Source organism: Haliotis cracherodii, unplaced genomic scaffold (assembly GCF_022045235.1).
Source record: "Haliotis cracherodii isolate W230 unplaced genomic scaffold, xgHalCrac1.p SCAF_11, whole genome shotgun sequence".
Classification (NCBI taxonomy): Eukaryota; Metazoa; Mollusca; class Gastropoda; order Lepetellida; family Haliotidae; genus Haliotis; species Haliotis cracherodii.
Genome location: NW_027266266.1, coordinates 15,636,809 through 15,653,328, shown reverse-complemented (window position 1 = coordinate 15,653,328; position 16,520 = coordinate 15,636,809). Strand labels below are relative to the sequence as shown.

General features: G+C 41.1%; 1 protein-coding gene across 1 annotated transcript in view; it reads right to left on the bottom strand.

Moving 5' to 3' along the window:
- The window catches only part of LOC139456259 (transmembrane protein 132C-like), a 95,230-nt gene that overhangs the window by 44,225 nt on the left and 34,485 nt on the right, over positions 1 to 16,520 (bottom strand). Inside the window, exon 3 of the mRNA XM_071237879.1 lies at positions 11,464 to 11,613. Within this exon, the coding sequence (XP_071093980.1) occupies positions 11,464 to 11,613 (150 nt within the window). The remainder of the gene's footprint in view (positions 1 to 11,463; positions 11,614 to 16,520) is intronic.

Genomic DNA, 16,520 nt, shown 5'->3' with positions numbered 1-16,520 from the left:
CATCACAGTGGAAACTGTATTCTATATATACAGGGAACTCATCATTTCTGGGACTTTTGTTCGAAACAGATATCCTTAAGACCACTGCAGACTTAGTGCAACATATTAAAGCCCAATTGACAAAATACTTAAATTAGAAAATAGATGATTGACAAAAAACAAATTGGGCCAACTGTTTTACAAATGGGTGTAATGAAATACCAATGAGATCTTATCACCACCGTTCGTGAGAAATGGTGACTAATACATACAAAAAGTTAGTTTTCATTATTAGTTTGTTTGTTTGTGTTTGTTTAACGACGCACTCAGCAATATTCCAGCTATATGACGGTGGTCTGTAAATAATCAAGTATGGACCAGACAATCCAGTGATTGACATCATGAGCATCGGTCCACGCAATTGGGATCGATGACATGCATCAACCAAGCCAGTGAGCAAGATCACCCGATCCCATTAGTCGCTTCTCACGACAAGCATGGGTTGCTGAAGACCTATTCTACCCCGGATCTTCATGGGTCTTCATTCATCAGTAGCAGTACTAATCTGGAAGTCAAAATCATTAAAAAAATAATTTTGACTACCCACATTGAATTTTAGTCTATTTTGAGAACAATTAATAAAAAATCAAAGGCCCAGTGAGTACAAATGTACCCATCTGTTCCACACAGAAAAACACAATACCCCATCTCTCATCCTCTCCAGGGAAAAGCTTGCAGTACATCTGATACATATCACCCATCAATCTGATTCCCACTACAGAGAAATGATCTAATCTAATGAGAAAACCCATGACGCTACTTCCACTGATACAGACAATGGCAGGACAAAACAAAGTATCCTATATGTTGTGATCAAGTTTATTTCAGCACAGGCATCAGCTGCATCCTCCCTCAATCCCATATTCCGTGACTTGATGATGTGGACGTGAACGCTGACCTTTACAAGAAATGACCACCAGATGGAGGCACCTGACTGCGAACAGCCAGCCCACGCGTGTACCTGGGAGAAACAGCCAACTCTCTTCATCACATCACCACCAGCAGCTTGTATTCTGTGTCCTTAGATGTATCCTTAGATGTTCATGAAAACAGGCCTCAGCCGTGTCTACCAGTCCACACTTATCTTATTATCAAGGACATGTTGCAACTATCTTGGTACACGGACATCAAGAGGTAAATGAGAAATCAAACATGGATTGAATAACTAATTTGAAAACCTACCCTTCCGCAATGATCTTATTATGATCGATATGTATCCATTATTTCAGTGCAGACATCTAGAGCACAATGTGAAATAACAATTTAACATGGCAGTACAATAGTATGTTATCCTATCATTATGAACTGACAAGGTATGATATAATCACAAATATACCCTCACGATGAAATTGCTGTCATTGGTTCTTCGTTTGCAAAGAGTCTTCAAAGATGTTGTGATGGTACACTGAGTGAGTGAGTGAATGAGTGAATGAGTGAGTGAGTGAGCGAGCAATGTCATGACTTTAACCTCTAGGCTACCTCACCACCCCAGTAAATGAGTGAGATTGTTCAGCTTAACGTTACTTGGAACAGCATTCTTATTCTCTCACAGCATGCAGCCTGAATCAAGTTATTGTGTGAGAAAAGTCCAAAGTGACCACACCCTAGACACTTACCACCCAGGTTCCAAATAGCGATCTAAGCATTAAGGTAATCGTAAATCCCATACTTTAACATAGGCTTACGATCATCGTAGCCCTAAGCTCACTTTGCGGAACAGGGTAAATCCAACCAACACAATTATGGTGTTGACATGCCAAGGATCAAAATCAGGGTAAATATAGGATTCTAACCCACTATAACTGGCTCCTGGCAAGACTAAGGGACACAACTCTTCTCACTTCAATGCTGCCACACCACCCAAAGCATCTGCCAAGGTAAGACATTATCACAAAGATACTTTCCTAATCCAAAAGCTATCATTAACTCCTCTATGTTTGGCAAGGAGTCTTGTGAGACGTTGAGGTACACTAATTGCTGCTAGGATCGTCTCTCTCTCCGGGAATGCGTGGTAGCCGAGCAATCTTGACACCATCCTGCTCACCCCGCTTCCAGTGCAACACCATAGATCAAAGCACCCCCTATCTTTAGCTGACATTTATTCTAGACAAAATATAGCCATTTAACTACACCCACGGAACAAAAGACGAAACACTGACCAATCTATACTGAAACTTGTACAAACAACTTAATGGAATTTCCATTGAAAAACATGAGGCAAAGAACAAGCCACTAATTAACCTCTCTTTAACTTTGTTGAGATTTTTAAAAAAAGAAATGGGAAAAACTAAACGAGGCCTCTGTAAGAGTTCAGGGCCTCAGGGCCTCTGTAAGACGTTCAGGGCCAAATCTAAAGATCAGTTGATATAACATTATGAGATGGTCTTCAAACAAAACATGCCTCTATTTGATGTTTTAACAGTCAAAGAGGAGACCGAAAAGAAATAACAAAAATTAATTAAGATGATCTTGTGAATAAATAAACAAATATAAATACTTTTCAAACCTAAATTCAAATATTAAACAACTATTCAAGTCTGCTAAATTAAATAATAAAAACTAAAAATACATTTAAAAGACAATAATATCAAATCATATTTTGATGAGAAAAGACTCATGCAGATTACTTTCTCAAAGGAAATGTAGCCACTATCTTTGTTTGATCACTGAGTGATAATTAACCGAGTTCACGCACAACTTACTGAAGAGATTAATTATTTCACATTCAGGGGGCTTACAAGGAACAATGTTTTAGAAAGAGTTCTGTGTAAAAAAAACTATGTAATCAAAACTGTTTCATTTTCATTCCAAATAGTAAATTTGTGTTCAGTGACAAAAAATGATGTTTCTGGAAAATTTATTTTTCATTTTTTTCTTACATTTCAAGGTCAGCAGAAATGTAAACCAGTGAATGAAGGAATTGCTCTGGGCACTAAAATGAATCTACTTGTTCCACTCACTGAATCAACTTCACTTGTCCACTGTAATGAGCTCATTCCCCAGGCTAACAAAGTAACAAAATATCCCATTTTTGTGAGAAAAACAGAATTTTATTTTTCCTTTGGTTACAATATGATATTACTGTTGCTAGGTTACCTGGAAATATCATGTTCCACATCGTTTTAACTAAACCAACACACTGGTGCATCTCAGGTAAATTACCTTTAATGATGACTTGTCTTGGTCAATTGATCAAAGACTAACTAATATATGTGTTTTTCAGTGTCCATCTTCAATTCCTGCAACTCCAGCAAAATGCTTTAAATCAGGAACTGCCTTGTTACTCTACACTTCAACAAAGCATGGGTGAGATCTCAAACAGTCTGGACACAGAGTGGCTGAGGTGAAATGGGCTTAACGTCCTGTTCAAGATTATTGCACTAACACAGCAAGTCTGGGCCCAAACTGGACATGAGTAAGAGACAGTAGAAATGGAATTATCTAAAGCTGTGAGTATCTGGCCGTAGTTATTATCAGTGACTAAAGTAGAAATCTAAGATGAGGTGAAAGGAAGCTTAACGTTATGTTCAAGATTACTGAAATTCTTGCGATGTGTATGTACTTGTCTGGACTAGTGCTGGTGGGTCTTACATGCGAGCCAACAGTGATACCACACCTTGTATACTGGCTCTGAGCCCACCAGTCCTTATTTTATCCCATTAATGCTGAGTTTCAGGCAGGGTAACAACATGTGCCATCTTTTAACATCCCTTGGTATGACTTGGCCAGAGGTTCGAACCACCAACCTCCCGCTCTCCGGGCACATGCACTATTCACTAGGCCATGGAGGTGGTCAGAAATCTAAGCATGCATCAGCAGACTCTTGGACCAGACAATATCCCATTAATCTCCGCGCTTCACATGATCCACAAGATGGCTGAACCTGGACTTCCTCAAGGTCAGCCCAATCGGGGAGATAACTCAGGAAAGGAAAAGAGTCTTTTTTTCAATGTTACAGATTTCGTTTATCGAGAGTTATTGCATGTAACCTACAGCCACATTCCATATGGAACCCGTATTTTCAGTGACCCCACAAGAAGCCAGTATCTTTCCTTGCAAGTGTCAGCAATTACCTCGACAGGCTTGCTTTTGCTGGCTATGGCCAGTGATGAGAGTCTCTGTAAATAAACAACCCTGAAAATACTTGTACCTCACAGCCAACTCTGCCGAAAGTCACCTGGGGGAGAGGGGGGAGAGGGGGGAGGGATCCAGTGATGAGGGCTGTGGGAGGGGCATCTTATGTCTGGAGCTGTGGGTCCTGATGGAACATGGAGTTAATGAGTGAGTTGGGTTTAACGCCACTTTTAACAGTATTCCAGTCATATCACGGCATGTCAGCTTAATGTGGGAGGAAAGCCTGAAGTCATGCAGGTCTAAGACGTTTACCACTTCGTTGAAACCCACGAGCACACATGGGTATGGTGCTGACAAACCTAGAAACATAATCGGGGTGAACCGGGATTCAAACCCACAATCATAGGTTTCTGGCGAATCACCGCACCTTTGACGACTGGGCCACCCGAGCCCCTCTGATGTGACATGGAAGCAGGGAAGGGAACGTTGTGTCTAGAGCTACAGATTGAGATGGCTGTGGAGTGGGCAAGGAAAGGAGTTGGGTGTCATGTTGCTTTTAGCAATATTCCCACGTCATGGCAGGAGACACCAGAAAGGGGTGTTACACATTCCACCCAAATGGGGATTCAAACCCGGGCCTCTGGCAAGACGAGCAAATGCTTTAGCCTGAAGGCTAAACCACCAACCCTGTGGGCTGTAAACCTAGGGGTGGGGAAGGGGTACCATGCATCTAGCACTGGGGTGGGGTGGGTTGTAGACATAAGGGTGCCTAGGCTCTGGGTGACGTGGGATGCCGTTTAGGGGTACTTTATATCCAAATGAAACTAGAGTTTATCATGTTTATGAGTCCGAGCTCTCTAATATGACATCTTCCTCAACGAGGAAGGAAATATTAAATTGGACACAGCCTCTAACAGTATCCTAGTGCTAACACAATCAGAACTCCCATTTTTAAGTTAGTTAGTGAGTGAGTGGTTTTATGCAACTTTTAAGAATATTCCAGCAATATCACCGTGGGGACCTTTTTTAAGTTTGACATATATGACAGTCAAAGCACTGATACCACTTTTGAAACATCTTGCATGTTCCAAATGACCAGGTTATCTGAAGTCATAGAGCAACTCAAACACTAGTCTCACATTTCCCTGAACCATATAATTGTCCAATCCATCCATCCCTTACTGTAATACATTACCTCTAAATGAAGCAAGTCTAGAGTTTCCAGGCCCAGGATCTACCACCTCCGTGGGGCTCCTTTTCAACTTAATTGTAGCCGTTTCTATCAAAATCATACATTTTTAGAGACTGAGCGTTAGTCTACCCAAATACCATACTCTATTTCAGACCTGAGCAAGACAACTTGATGTAAATGTTGCCAATACGTGTTGTACCTTGTACATAACTCAGTTAAGAAAGGAGACTTTCAGTATACAGACAAAACAGTTTTACTTTTATTAAAGATTCAACATTGCCGCACTAACACTGAGACATTTTGAAGCCACTTATAGCTAAAACAAATATGAGAAAAAAAAATTATTCGAATTTATGCATCAAAATTCCAGGATTATAATTGAAAAGGACACTCTACATCACAGTTTCTATATTCAAATCAATTCATCATGTCAGTGAAGATATCTATCTGACTTTACCACCAGTTGCACGAAGCCCACTTCCTCTCCAGACAAATTAAATGTTATTATTTCCTAAAACTCTAACATGCATCTCCAATTCTGCACCCCAGTAACAATAAGGACTCGGTAAAACCAACACATCTCTGACCCATGCACAGTTAGCGTTGATCTGTCCATAGTTAAAAGCATCATCAAACGAGACACTGAATGCAGTGGGACAAATGCACTGGCATCAAAACCAAGCGCCATTGAACAGTTATCAGCATATAGTCAACAAGCATGCATACTTTCCACTCTGGACCCAAAAATATCAATACACAACTGCTGGTTCTCACTGAAAAGAGAAATGGTTTGTTTTGAATTCCTGGGTCCCCATCCCGGCCTGCATTCCGATTCATGGCCGACACAAGCGGAGACAATCAATACATTTGATAGTTCTTTAACTGCAATGGTAGCCGTGGTTACAGAGACATGATTGCGAGGCTGGTGTCCATGGCAACAGCAAAATTGATGAGTCTATATCAATACTTGAGACAAATGAACTGCTTCGAATCACATGTGCACTCGCATGAATAATCCTCTTTGTAATGAGGAAATAGCTATGGACAAGAGAATTCATCAAAACTTGCCATTATTTTACACCTCAAATGATAACCTACATAGACATTAATTTTCCAAAATAGTTACAGTAAATAAGCAAAAACACAAACTGTATCTGAATTGGTGGATTGCTGAGTACGTACAAGGCACTGGTGGAACCAGAAGAGAAGGGGGAGGGGGGGTGTTGGTTGCAGGGGGGTCCCCCCCCACCCCACTTTGTCATTTGAGTATTATGTACCCCTTTCAAAATCCTGGATCTGCCCATGACCAGAAAATCATGACCAACAATAGAGTAATTAATTTTAATCAGAACATAATCTGAATGCATTAACACAGATTCTAAAATGGTGATGACACATTGGGATATACATTTCTATCAACCACACATTTTACATGTACTTCTCACCTTAGTCTGCTTTAGTCCCTGAACCATGTTATTTTCCCTTCCGCACAGACCTTACTGTTATACCATAGCTCGTAGTAATGAAGCAAGACTTTTCCACAGATTCAGAAACCCAATCTCAGTGGGTCTCCTTTCCAATTTAAATGTACCTGCTTATTTCTTTAAAAAACTATACATTTTAAGAAACTAAGTGTTAGTCTATTTTCACCCCAAAGCCTACATTTCTATTTGGAGAACATTATCAAACTGCCAAAAGTTCACCCTCAGTTGGAAAACTGACAATTTGCATATAAAACACAAAACAACATAGACAATTAGATTTTACAAAAATGCTTTACATAAAAGAAATTCTTGACTGTTTTCAAGAATGTGCAGTGTGCATTGTCCAGAGCATCTGGCTGGGGTACCGGTGAAACCATTGGCCTGAGGGTATGCTTCCCAGCACAGTAATACACCAGAATATTTGCTATGCTTGCCCCAGCAATGCTTGCGGTATCAGGGACAATCACTTCACAAATTCCATCACCTGCCCGAGGAAGGCAGAAAATTGTCTGGTACATTCCTCGCAAATTTTTTAAATATTTTTTAATATAAAATATTTCTTCCCCGAATTCTTATTTTGGATTTAAATGAAACTCATGATTAATTGCAATACACAGTAGCGGATCACAAAATCAGAAAAACTTTGTGTTCTCATGTAATTTCACCACAAACAGATATATCTTCAGTATCAAAGGTGACGGGCACACCAACAAAAATATAAAAAATGTCTTATTAGAAAGTGAAAAAGCAATTTTAAAACTAGTTAATACCAATGTGTGAAAACACACTCATTTATCAACATGAGGAAGCTCCTAAGATGATTGGGGGCACGGGTGGCCCAGTTGTCTAAGGCGCAGCGATTCGTTGTGCAGAATTGCGTCCCTTGGGCACGCCTGAAACCTATGATTGTGGGTTCAAATCCCGGTTCTCCCCGATTATGTTTCTAGGTTTTTCAGCACCATACCCGTGCTCGTGGGTTTCACCGAAGTGGTAAACGTCCGAGATCGGCATCACTTCGGGCTTTCCTCCGACATGAAGCTGACACGCCGCGATATAACTGTAATACTGTTAAAAGTGGCGTTAAATCCAACTCACTCACTCACTCACTCCAAAGATGATGAAAATATTACGCTGTTATGGGTCCTTCATCTTCCGATCAAAACAGACCAGAGTTAACCCACTGCATTATGACGTAATTCATGCTAATTGGTCCACTGCCTTTTAAGTACTAATCTGTTGGGATTCATAACTGAATGATGAAAATAATACATGTTGACAATAACAATTCTTTTCGTAAAGGCAAAGAAAATATACAAAAATAATTTTCACTCAATGCACACACGGTTACTATTTTTTTCGTCTCTAATTCCGCTGACTGATCACAACATGTCCTAAGTTAGGCAGCAACAATGGATCTCGTTTTCCGCCATATTGAATAGTCCCAATGAAACATGGACGATTAGAAAAGAATCCTTGCCTGCTGGAACCCATTGTTGTTGCACCTGAAAACTCGTTACGGTACAGGTGGACCCCTTTGTTCTCCAGTGCATTTCAATCAAACACAGGTATTCAATCAACATGTTATCAATCAAAGACTGAAAGCCAAGGCAGCAGTATTATATCGATACATGATACAGTCGATTGCACTGCGCCAGTCAGTGTTCTCAGTTATCGCCAGACATCTACATAGAATTTTACCTTGTCAGCAAGTTCAGCATCACAGGTTACATATACTACTCAAAACAAGTTTAGGACAACCCGAAACTTACACATTACTGTAGGTAACACTGAGACAGTTTGAAGCCACTTGGACAAAACACTGATGAGTAAGAATATTTTGCCATGACCGATTAACTATGGTAGTATGAATGAATCGGGTGGTCCTTAACTTCTTTTGAGTAGTATATTTGAGAGTTTGGTAATTTTGTGTTATGAGTGTCATGAATTGCCTGAACGGATCATGATTTGACAGTATTTCACATATTTGAAGAATGCAAATCCGCATCAAAAATGAATATTTGACAATACTTAATGAGATGTGTGACTTTCAAAGATTCATGACTTTCTAGGATCAAATTGTACAGGAGAGTACTTGATAAAAGAGGATTATCATAAATCGAAACAAAATGATGTTCAAACAAATTATAATATTTAAACAATTTTACTTTTTTACTTTTTATTTAAATTTTCCATTGTATAAATTAGGATCATCCACAATAAACAAGAAAATATACGGGCAAAAAATAAGACATTGTAACAACAGTTGGCCTATTCATCAAACCAAATACATGACACCATGGGTGTGCCATGGCGATAAAATTACACCAGGAAGTGCTAAGTTTCAAAGTGAGGCCTGTCAGTCTCCAGCACATGGAGGTTGTACTGTAAAGTGGCATTAAGCAAAACAGGCCTGCCCCTGACAAATATTGGTTTCATGTTTACTACATAATCAAGTTTAACCTGATATCGTATTATCCCTCACACGGAGAGTTCCCCCCGGATTGTGATTGAAAACATGTCTTTGAGATGGTAAGGAAGATGGTAAGAAAGATGGCAGCCAATATGTCCGCCAGTAAAACAGCTGGTTGCCAGTGTTCTGATGGAATGTCTACATTAGTAAAGCATCAGAAAACGAATATTCTGCCATGTTTACATTTCCTTACAGATCCAAGACAGGTTTTGGTCAGAAATGAAGGAATTGTCTGTCCATGTGTTAAGCATCAGTTGTATTTTGCTAAGATTTGATAAAGGAATTCTACATGTATAGAATGAGTGTTGGTCATTATCCATGTTTTTGCTTCCTTGAAAGGCTGTACATCAGGTGTTGTTCTTGAGCTTCTCATCTGGAGAATCTAACATCTGGCTCAGTATCATAACCTATTCTAGTCACAGTCTTTCATGAGTGAGAGAGTTGGGTGTTACGCTTCCATGTAACTCGCTGTTTCGCAGCCTGGTACAATGCAACAATGAACAGGATGCAGTCTGGTCTGCAAGAAACAAGCGAGTGCATTTTCCACCTCCACTGATGCTGTTCCCTTCATGTAACAGCGGCGACACCAAGAATGGGCTTTATACATTATATTTGGGGTATCAAACCCAGCACAGCCATTGCTTGGCCACAAGGCTACTCCACCCCTTCTACATGGCTAGCCATTGCTTGGACCACAAGGCTACTCCACACCTTCTACAAGACTAGCCATTGCTTGGCCACAAGGCTACTCCACCCCTCTACATGGCTAGCCATTGCTCGGACCACAAGGCTACTCCACCCCTTCTACATGGCTAGTCATTGCTCGGACCACAAGGCTACTCCACCCCTTCTACATGGCTAGCCTTTGCTTGGACCACAAGACTACTCCACCTCTTCTACATGACTAGCCATTGCTTGGACCACAAGACTACTCCACCCCTCTACATGGCTAGCCATTGCTCGGACCACAAGGCTACTCCACCCCTCTACATGGCTAGCCATTGCTCGGACCACAAGACTACTCCACCTCTTCTACATGGCTAGCCTTTGCTTGGACCACAAGACTACTCCACCTCTTCTACATGGCTAGCCTTTGCTTGGACCACAAGGCTACTCCACCCCTTCTACATGGCTAGCCTTTGCTTGGACCACAAGGCTACTCCACCCCTTCTACATGGCTAGCCTTTGCTTGGACCACAAGGCTACTCCACCTCTTCTACATGGCTAGCCATTGCTCGGGCCACAAGACTACTCCACCCCTCTACATGGCTAGCCATTGCTCGGACCACAAGGCTACTCCACCTCTTCTACATGGCTAGCCTTTGCTTGGACCACAAGGCTACTCCACCCCTTCTACATGGCTAGCCTTTGCTTGGCCACAAGGCTACTCCACCCCTCTACATGGCTAGCCATTGCTCGGACCACAAGACTACTCCACCCCTCTACATGGCTAGCCATTGCTCGGACCACAAGGCTACTCCACCCCTCTACATGGCTAGCCATTGCTCGGACCACAAGGCTACTCCACTCCTTCTACATGGCTAGTCATTGCTCGGACCACAAGGCTACTCCACCCCTTCTACATGGCTAGTCATTGCTCAGACCACAAGGCTACTGCACCCCTTCTACATGGCTAGTCATTGCTCGGACCACAAGGCTACTCCATCCCTTCTACATGACTAGCCATTGCTCGGACCATAAGGCAACTTCACTCCTAAATGGCTAGCCTTTACTCGGACCACAAGGCTACTCCACCCCTTCTACATGGCTAGTCATTGCTCGGACCACAAGGCTACTCCACCTCTTCTACATGGCTAGCCTTTACTCGGACCACAAGGCTACTCCACCCCTTCTACATGGCTAGTCATTGCTCGGACCACAAGGCTACTCCACCCCTTCTACATGGCTAGTCATTGCTCGGACCACAAGGCTACTCCACCCCTTCTACATGGCTAGTCATTGCTCGTACCACAAGGCTACTCCACCCCTTCTACATGACTAGCCTTTACTCGGACCACAAGGCTACTCCACCCCTTCTACATGGCTAGCCTTTACTCGGATCACAAGGCTACTCCACCTCTTCTACATGGCTGGCCATTGCTCGGACCACAAGACTAGTCAATGTCTCTGCAGGAAACACTGAACTTTCAGCAACGTGTACTGGAAGAGAGGTGACCAAAGTGGCATGGATTTATTTGTCTTACCTTGACCTCTGGCTGAGCTTTTCAGTGTCCTTGACGAAGGCTGTAACTGTGGCAGATCGCTGTCTGTCGCTAATCTCGACATATATACTCCATGGGCTGTTCTCACTCACCACTGCATCTCGAATCAGAAGCCCATTACGCACCTTCACCCTGAAAACAATATGTTAACAGTTACTTCAGAGAAGCAGGAACAACACAAGAAATGAAGTCATGGTGCTTTGGTTTGGCCTTGACCATGTCACAATATACCACATGGCACAAATTAAAACTTGACCTGGACTGAAACGGGCACCAGAGACATGGAGGTGAAGCTTGATCCTCCATTAAAGAAATAACCTTGATCATCAAAGTTGGATACGTGTACAATTTATGCTATTTGTCTGTTGTACAACGCCACACTGCAATATTCAAGCTAAATGATAGGGTGTCTCAAAATAATCAAATTGACATCTTGATCATGGGTCTACGCAATAGGGATATGATGATATGCATCAACCAAGTAAGTCATCAAGCCCTGAACATAAATAATTACGATTTGGTGTGTGTGGAGTGGGTACATGTACTATTCACTCTGATTATGTTTCTAGGCTTCTCAGCACTATATCCATGCTCGATGGTTTCACCAAAGTGGTAAACATCTAATATCTGCATCACTTCAGGCTTTCCTCCCAAAACAAACTGACACGCCGTGACATAAACCCACTCACTCACTCTATAGTTGTACTCCTTGTACTCCAAGGTTAAACATTCATCAAGGACTGTTGCTAAAAGTGGCTTATTAACTCCCAGCATGTTTGATTCAGGTGGTTCAATTACCACCATATTTGTTTTTTGTTTATTTGTTTGTCTGTTGATTAACGTCCATGACGGCGGTCCGTAAATAATTGAGTTTTGACCTGACAATCCAGTGATCAACATCATGAGCATCGATCCATGCAAATGGAATACGATGACATGCATCAACCAAGTCAGCAAGCCTGACCACCCGATCCCGTTAGTCGCCTCTTAAGACAAGCATAGATGCCTCTTACGGCAAGCATGGCTTGCTGAGGACCTATTCTAACCCAGATCTTCATGGGTCCCACAGTATTTGTATGCTAATGCAAATTTTATGAAGTACATTTATCAACAGAATTGTTTACCCAAATTACACAGAAACGATGTCTCCTGTCACACAAGGTAATGTCAGGACCTACATGGAAATAGGACGATGTCTCCTGTCACACAAGGTAATGTCAGGACCTACATGGAAATAGGACGATGTCTCCTGTCACACAAGGTAATGTCAGGACCTAGATGGAAATTGGATGGCATACTCCCAGCCTAGTCCCTTTAGTGTTTACTGACATCCCAAATGTTACCATCTCACCTTTCCAGCCTGCCCAGGGATCAAGCAACATGAGGATGATTTGATTAAGTCATTTGTTAAAGTGTCAATATGAAGTTTCTATGGCAACAGTTTAAGTTTTAGTCCTTAAGAGGATTTCTCTGTTTAATAACCATCAGATGGTGTATAGCTCTAATGGAAGTCAAGTCGAACATATTATCATTCCAATTTCACCACTCCAAACTTCCAACAATAAACAACATGCGATGGGACAACATTCTTTATGCCCACAATTTTTGCCAGCGATAAAATCTTCCTATTTGCCTCCGGGACAAAATACCCACGAGTTTGGAATAAATCATGCTGTGGAACTACTTTGCCGGCGGTCTTGCTTTCACAGATGGATGAACACAGTGGTCAGTGAGGTGGCACATAGGCTGTTGTTCGCACCAAACGTATCTCTACGGACTACAAATTTTGCACTTGTGTTGATAAAGTACAAAATGAAATGACAGACTTTTCTAAAGTTTCAGAATTTGATTGCCTCATGGGAGATGTTAAGCGTTAAATTCACGTTGATTCAGTGTGAATTCAAGAGGATGGTGACCTAGATTCAAAAAGATGGTGTTCGGCTATATTGTTACACGTAGCTGCATTAACCCTGTCATATTTTTTCGTGCTCCCTTGACAGACAATCCTTCAAGAGTGGAAGAGGTTACCTCTAGCAACCTGAATAATGGCAAAACACTACTGTATCTTTCACTCAGGTCATGGGTGCGGTGTAAATTACGACCCCTGTCATGCTAATACTCCCCAACAAGGAACTTGTTTGACCAACACTCTATCTTTGTTGTGACCCTGACATTTTATTGTCATTAATATAACTTACATGACAAGCACAGCTTCAACTGTCTTTTCCAACTGAAATGTATGTAATAATATATAAAAACTTTGCCATCCACCTGCAGCGGTTATCTGGAACGGCTCCAAGGCGGGATATTTCGGCACCAAGTCTGCAGCAAGTGTCAGTAAATATTCCCAAATTGTGAGTGAGTGAGTGAGTGAGTGAGTGAGTATGGTTTTACGCCGCTTTTAGCAATATTCATGCAATATTACGGCGGGGGACACCAGAAATGGGCTTCACACATTGTACCCATGTAGGGAATCGAACCCGGGTCTTCGGCGTGACAAGCGAATGCTTTAACCACTTGGCTACCAAACCGCCCCTCCCCAATTGGAATTACAAATTCCCCATTCATGTAATAACTAATGTTGTGGCTCTGTCCAGGTGATTATAACCTTGTCAATAACAGTTACAAGGCTATTATACATCCCTTTTGCATTGCTGATTTGTGTGAAAATAAGTGTAATATCTGCTTAAAATGTTGTATTATCAAGTTAATTGTTTGGTTTTATACATGGGAGCTTATTAAGATTACTTAAAGACTGACCTGATGTGGCCAGTTCGGAGAGAGGGGCTGGTATTGGAGGGAATATGGTAAAACAGACTCCTTTATTATTCTCAAATACAAACTCTGATATTAATCCCAAATACAAACTCCGTTATTATTCTCAAATACAAATTCCATTAATATTCTCAAATACAAATTCCGTTAATATTCTCAAATACAAATTCCGTTATTATTCTCAAATAAAACTCTGTTATTAGTCTCTCAAATACAAACTCTGATATTAATCCCAAATACAAACTCCGTTACTATTCTCAAATACAAATTCCGTTAATATTCTCAAGTACAAATTCCGTTATTATTCTCAAATAAAACTCTGTTACTATTCTCAAATACAAACTCTGTTACTAGTCTCTCAAATACAAACTCTGTTACTATTCTCAAATACAATCTCTGTTATTATTCTCAAATACAAACTCCGTTATTATTCTCAAATACAAATTCCGTTAATATTCTCAAATACAAATTCTGTTACTACTCTCAAATACAATCTCTGTTATTATTCTCAAATACAAACTCTGTTATTAGTCTCAGGTACTTCAAGAATATCCCTCAAACCCAAAGTTCAAGATAAAACCGACCAAAACGTGAAAAGGGCAGTTACAATGAGAGACTTGGTCTAATGTTGTGACAAATTGTTGCTCATGCTTTGAACCAGTGGTTGATGCAGGTCTACTTGATGCAGGTATGGTGCTAACAAGCCAAAAAGCCTTATTAAGATTCTAAAAGGCTGCAGGAACCATAACAAAAAGCTTCCCATTGAGTCCCAGAAACATACCCCAGAACAACCATATTCTTTTTAGGATTCAGAAAGATTTAAGGAACCATTAGAACATGCTCGCACAGCTCCGAGTCTTACAAACAAACCCCAGAACAGCCATAGTCTTTTTAAGATTCTGAAAGATTTAAGAAACCATTACAACATGCTCCCACAGCTCAGAGTCCTACAAACATACCCCAGAATGACCATGGTTTTTTTAGGATTCAGAAAGGTTTAAGGAACCATTAGAACATCCTCGCACAGCTCCAGGTCCTACAAACAAACCCCAGAACAACCATATTCTTTTTAAGATTCTGAAAGATTTAAGAACTATTATAACAAGTTCCCACAGCTCAGAGTCCTACAAACAAACAACCAGAACAGCCATGTTCCTTTTAAGATTCTGAAAGGTTTAAGAACCATCACAATAAGCTTGGATCCCTCCCGCCAGAGCTCTCCCAAATCCTCCTCCTCCACTTCACACCATGCCCTGCCCGGCACTTTCCGAAACTGTCATCCTATACTCACGAGTCAACAAAGCCCTCACTACCAGGACAGTCCGGGTGCTACTTCAACACTATCAAGTAGTCCCGCAGAGCTGGTACTACACCAGTGATATGCTACCCTCACACAGTCCCCGACGCATATACCTGTCTCTACATGCAATCCACCGGCACTAAAGCAGGAAATATTATATCATCATTTTCAATTTTTTTCCTCACCATACATTCTTGGTTACTTTCTTTTTTCGCATGAGTCAATAAAGCGGTAATTGTTTTTTGAATGTACTACTCGATTGTGAGGTGTAGTGACAGGCGGGTTGAGGGGTTTACACATATCTGTTTCATATCCCTCTCCAAAATGTCACATGGCATTTAGTCAAACTGGGGGATATGACAGTACCCCATACCACACACTGAACTACTGGTGGCTCATTGTAACCCTACTGATGTATGCCTACCACACACACTCTACCCATACATTTTAGGGGGTGAGACGATACAGCAAGGTCATGATACGATACGTATCACTATACATAGGTCATGATACGATACGTATCATGTTATGCAAATCGCATGGATATTTCTTGACCATAAATATTTCAGGACAGGTTCAAAAACGCTTAGGAGTCATTAAATGAGTAGTAATGTATTTTAGCTAGTGTCTTGTCTTGTATTGATACCGAAAAAAACCTATCATGTATCGTATCATGGCATGAAAACTTCTATTGCACCGATGTCTCATTTCACGTCTAAATCATTTTGTCATGTTAAGACTCTGCTCAACATGCACATCAGTAGATGATGAAAAGTGGCATCTCATTCACTGTAATAAACAAAGCTAATAACGAATAATATCAAGCAATAAACAAGCTAACAAAATTACCAAAATAAAGTGAAGATGGAGATGGCCAGGGCCCCATTCAACAAAGCAATCATAGCGCCAAGATTACCATAACTCCCACACATTAACACAAGACAGTCTCAGTGCTTTGTGGATC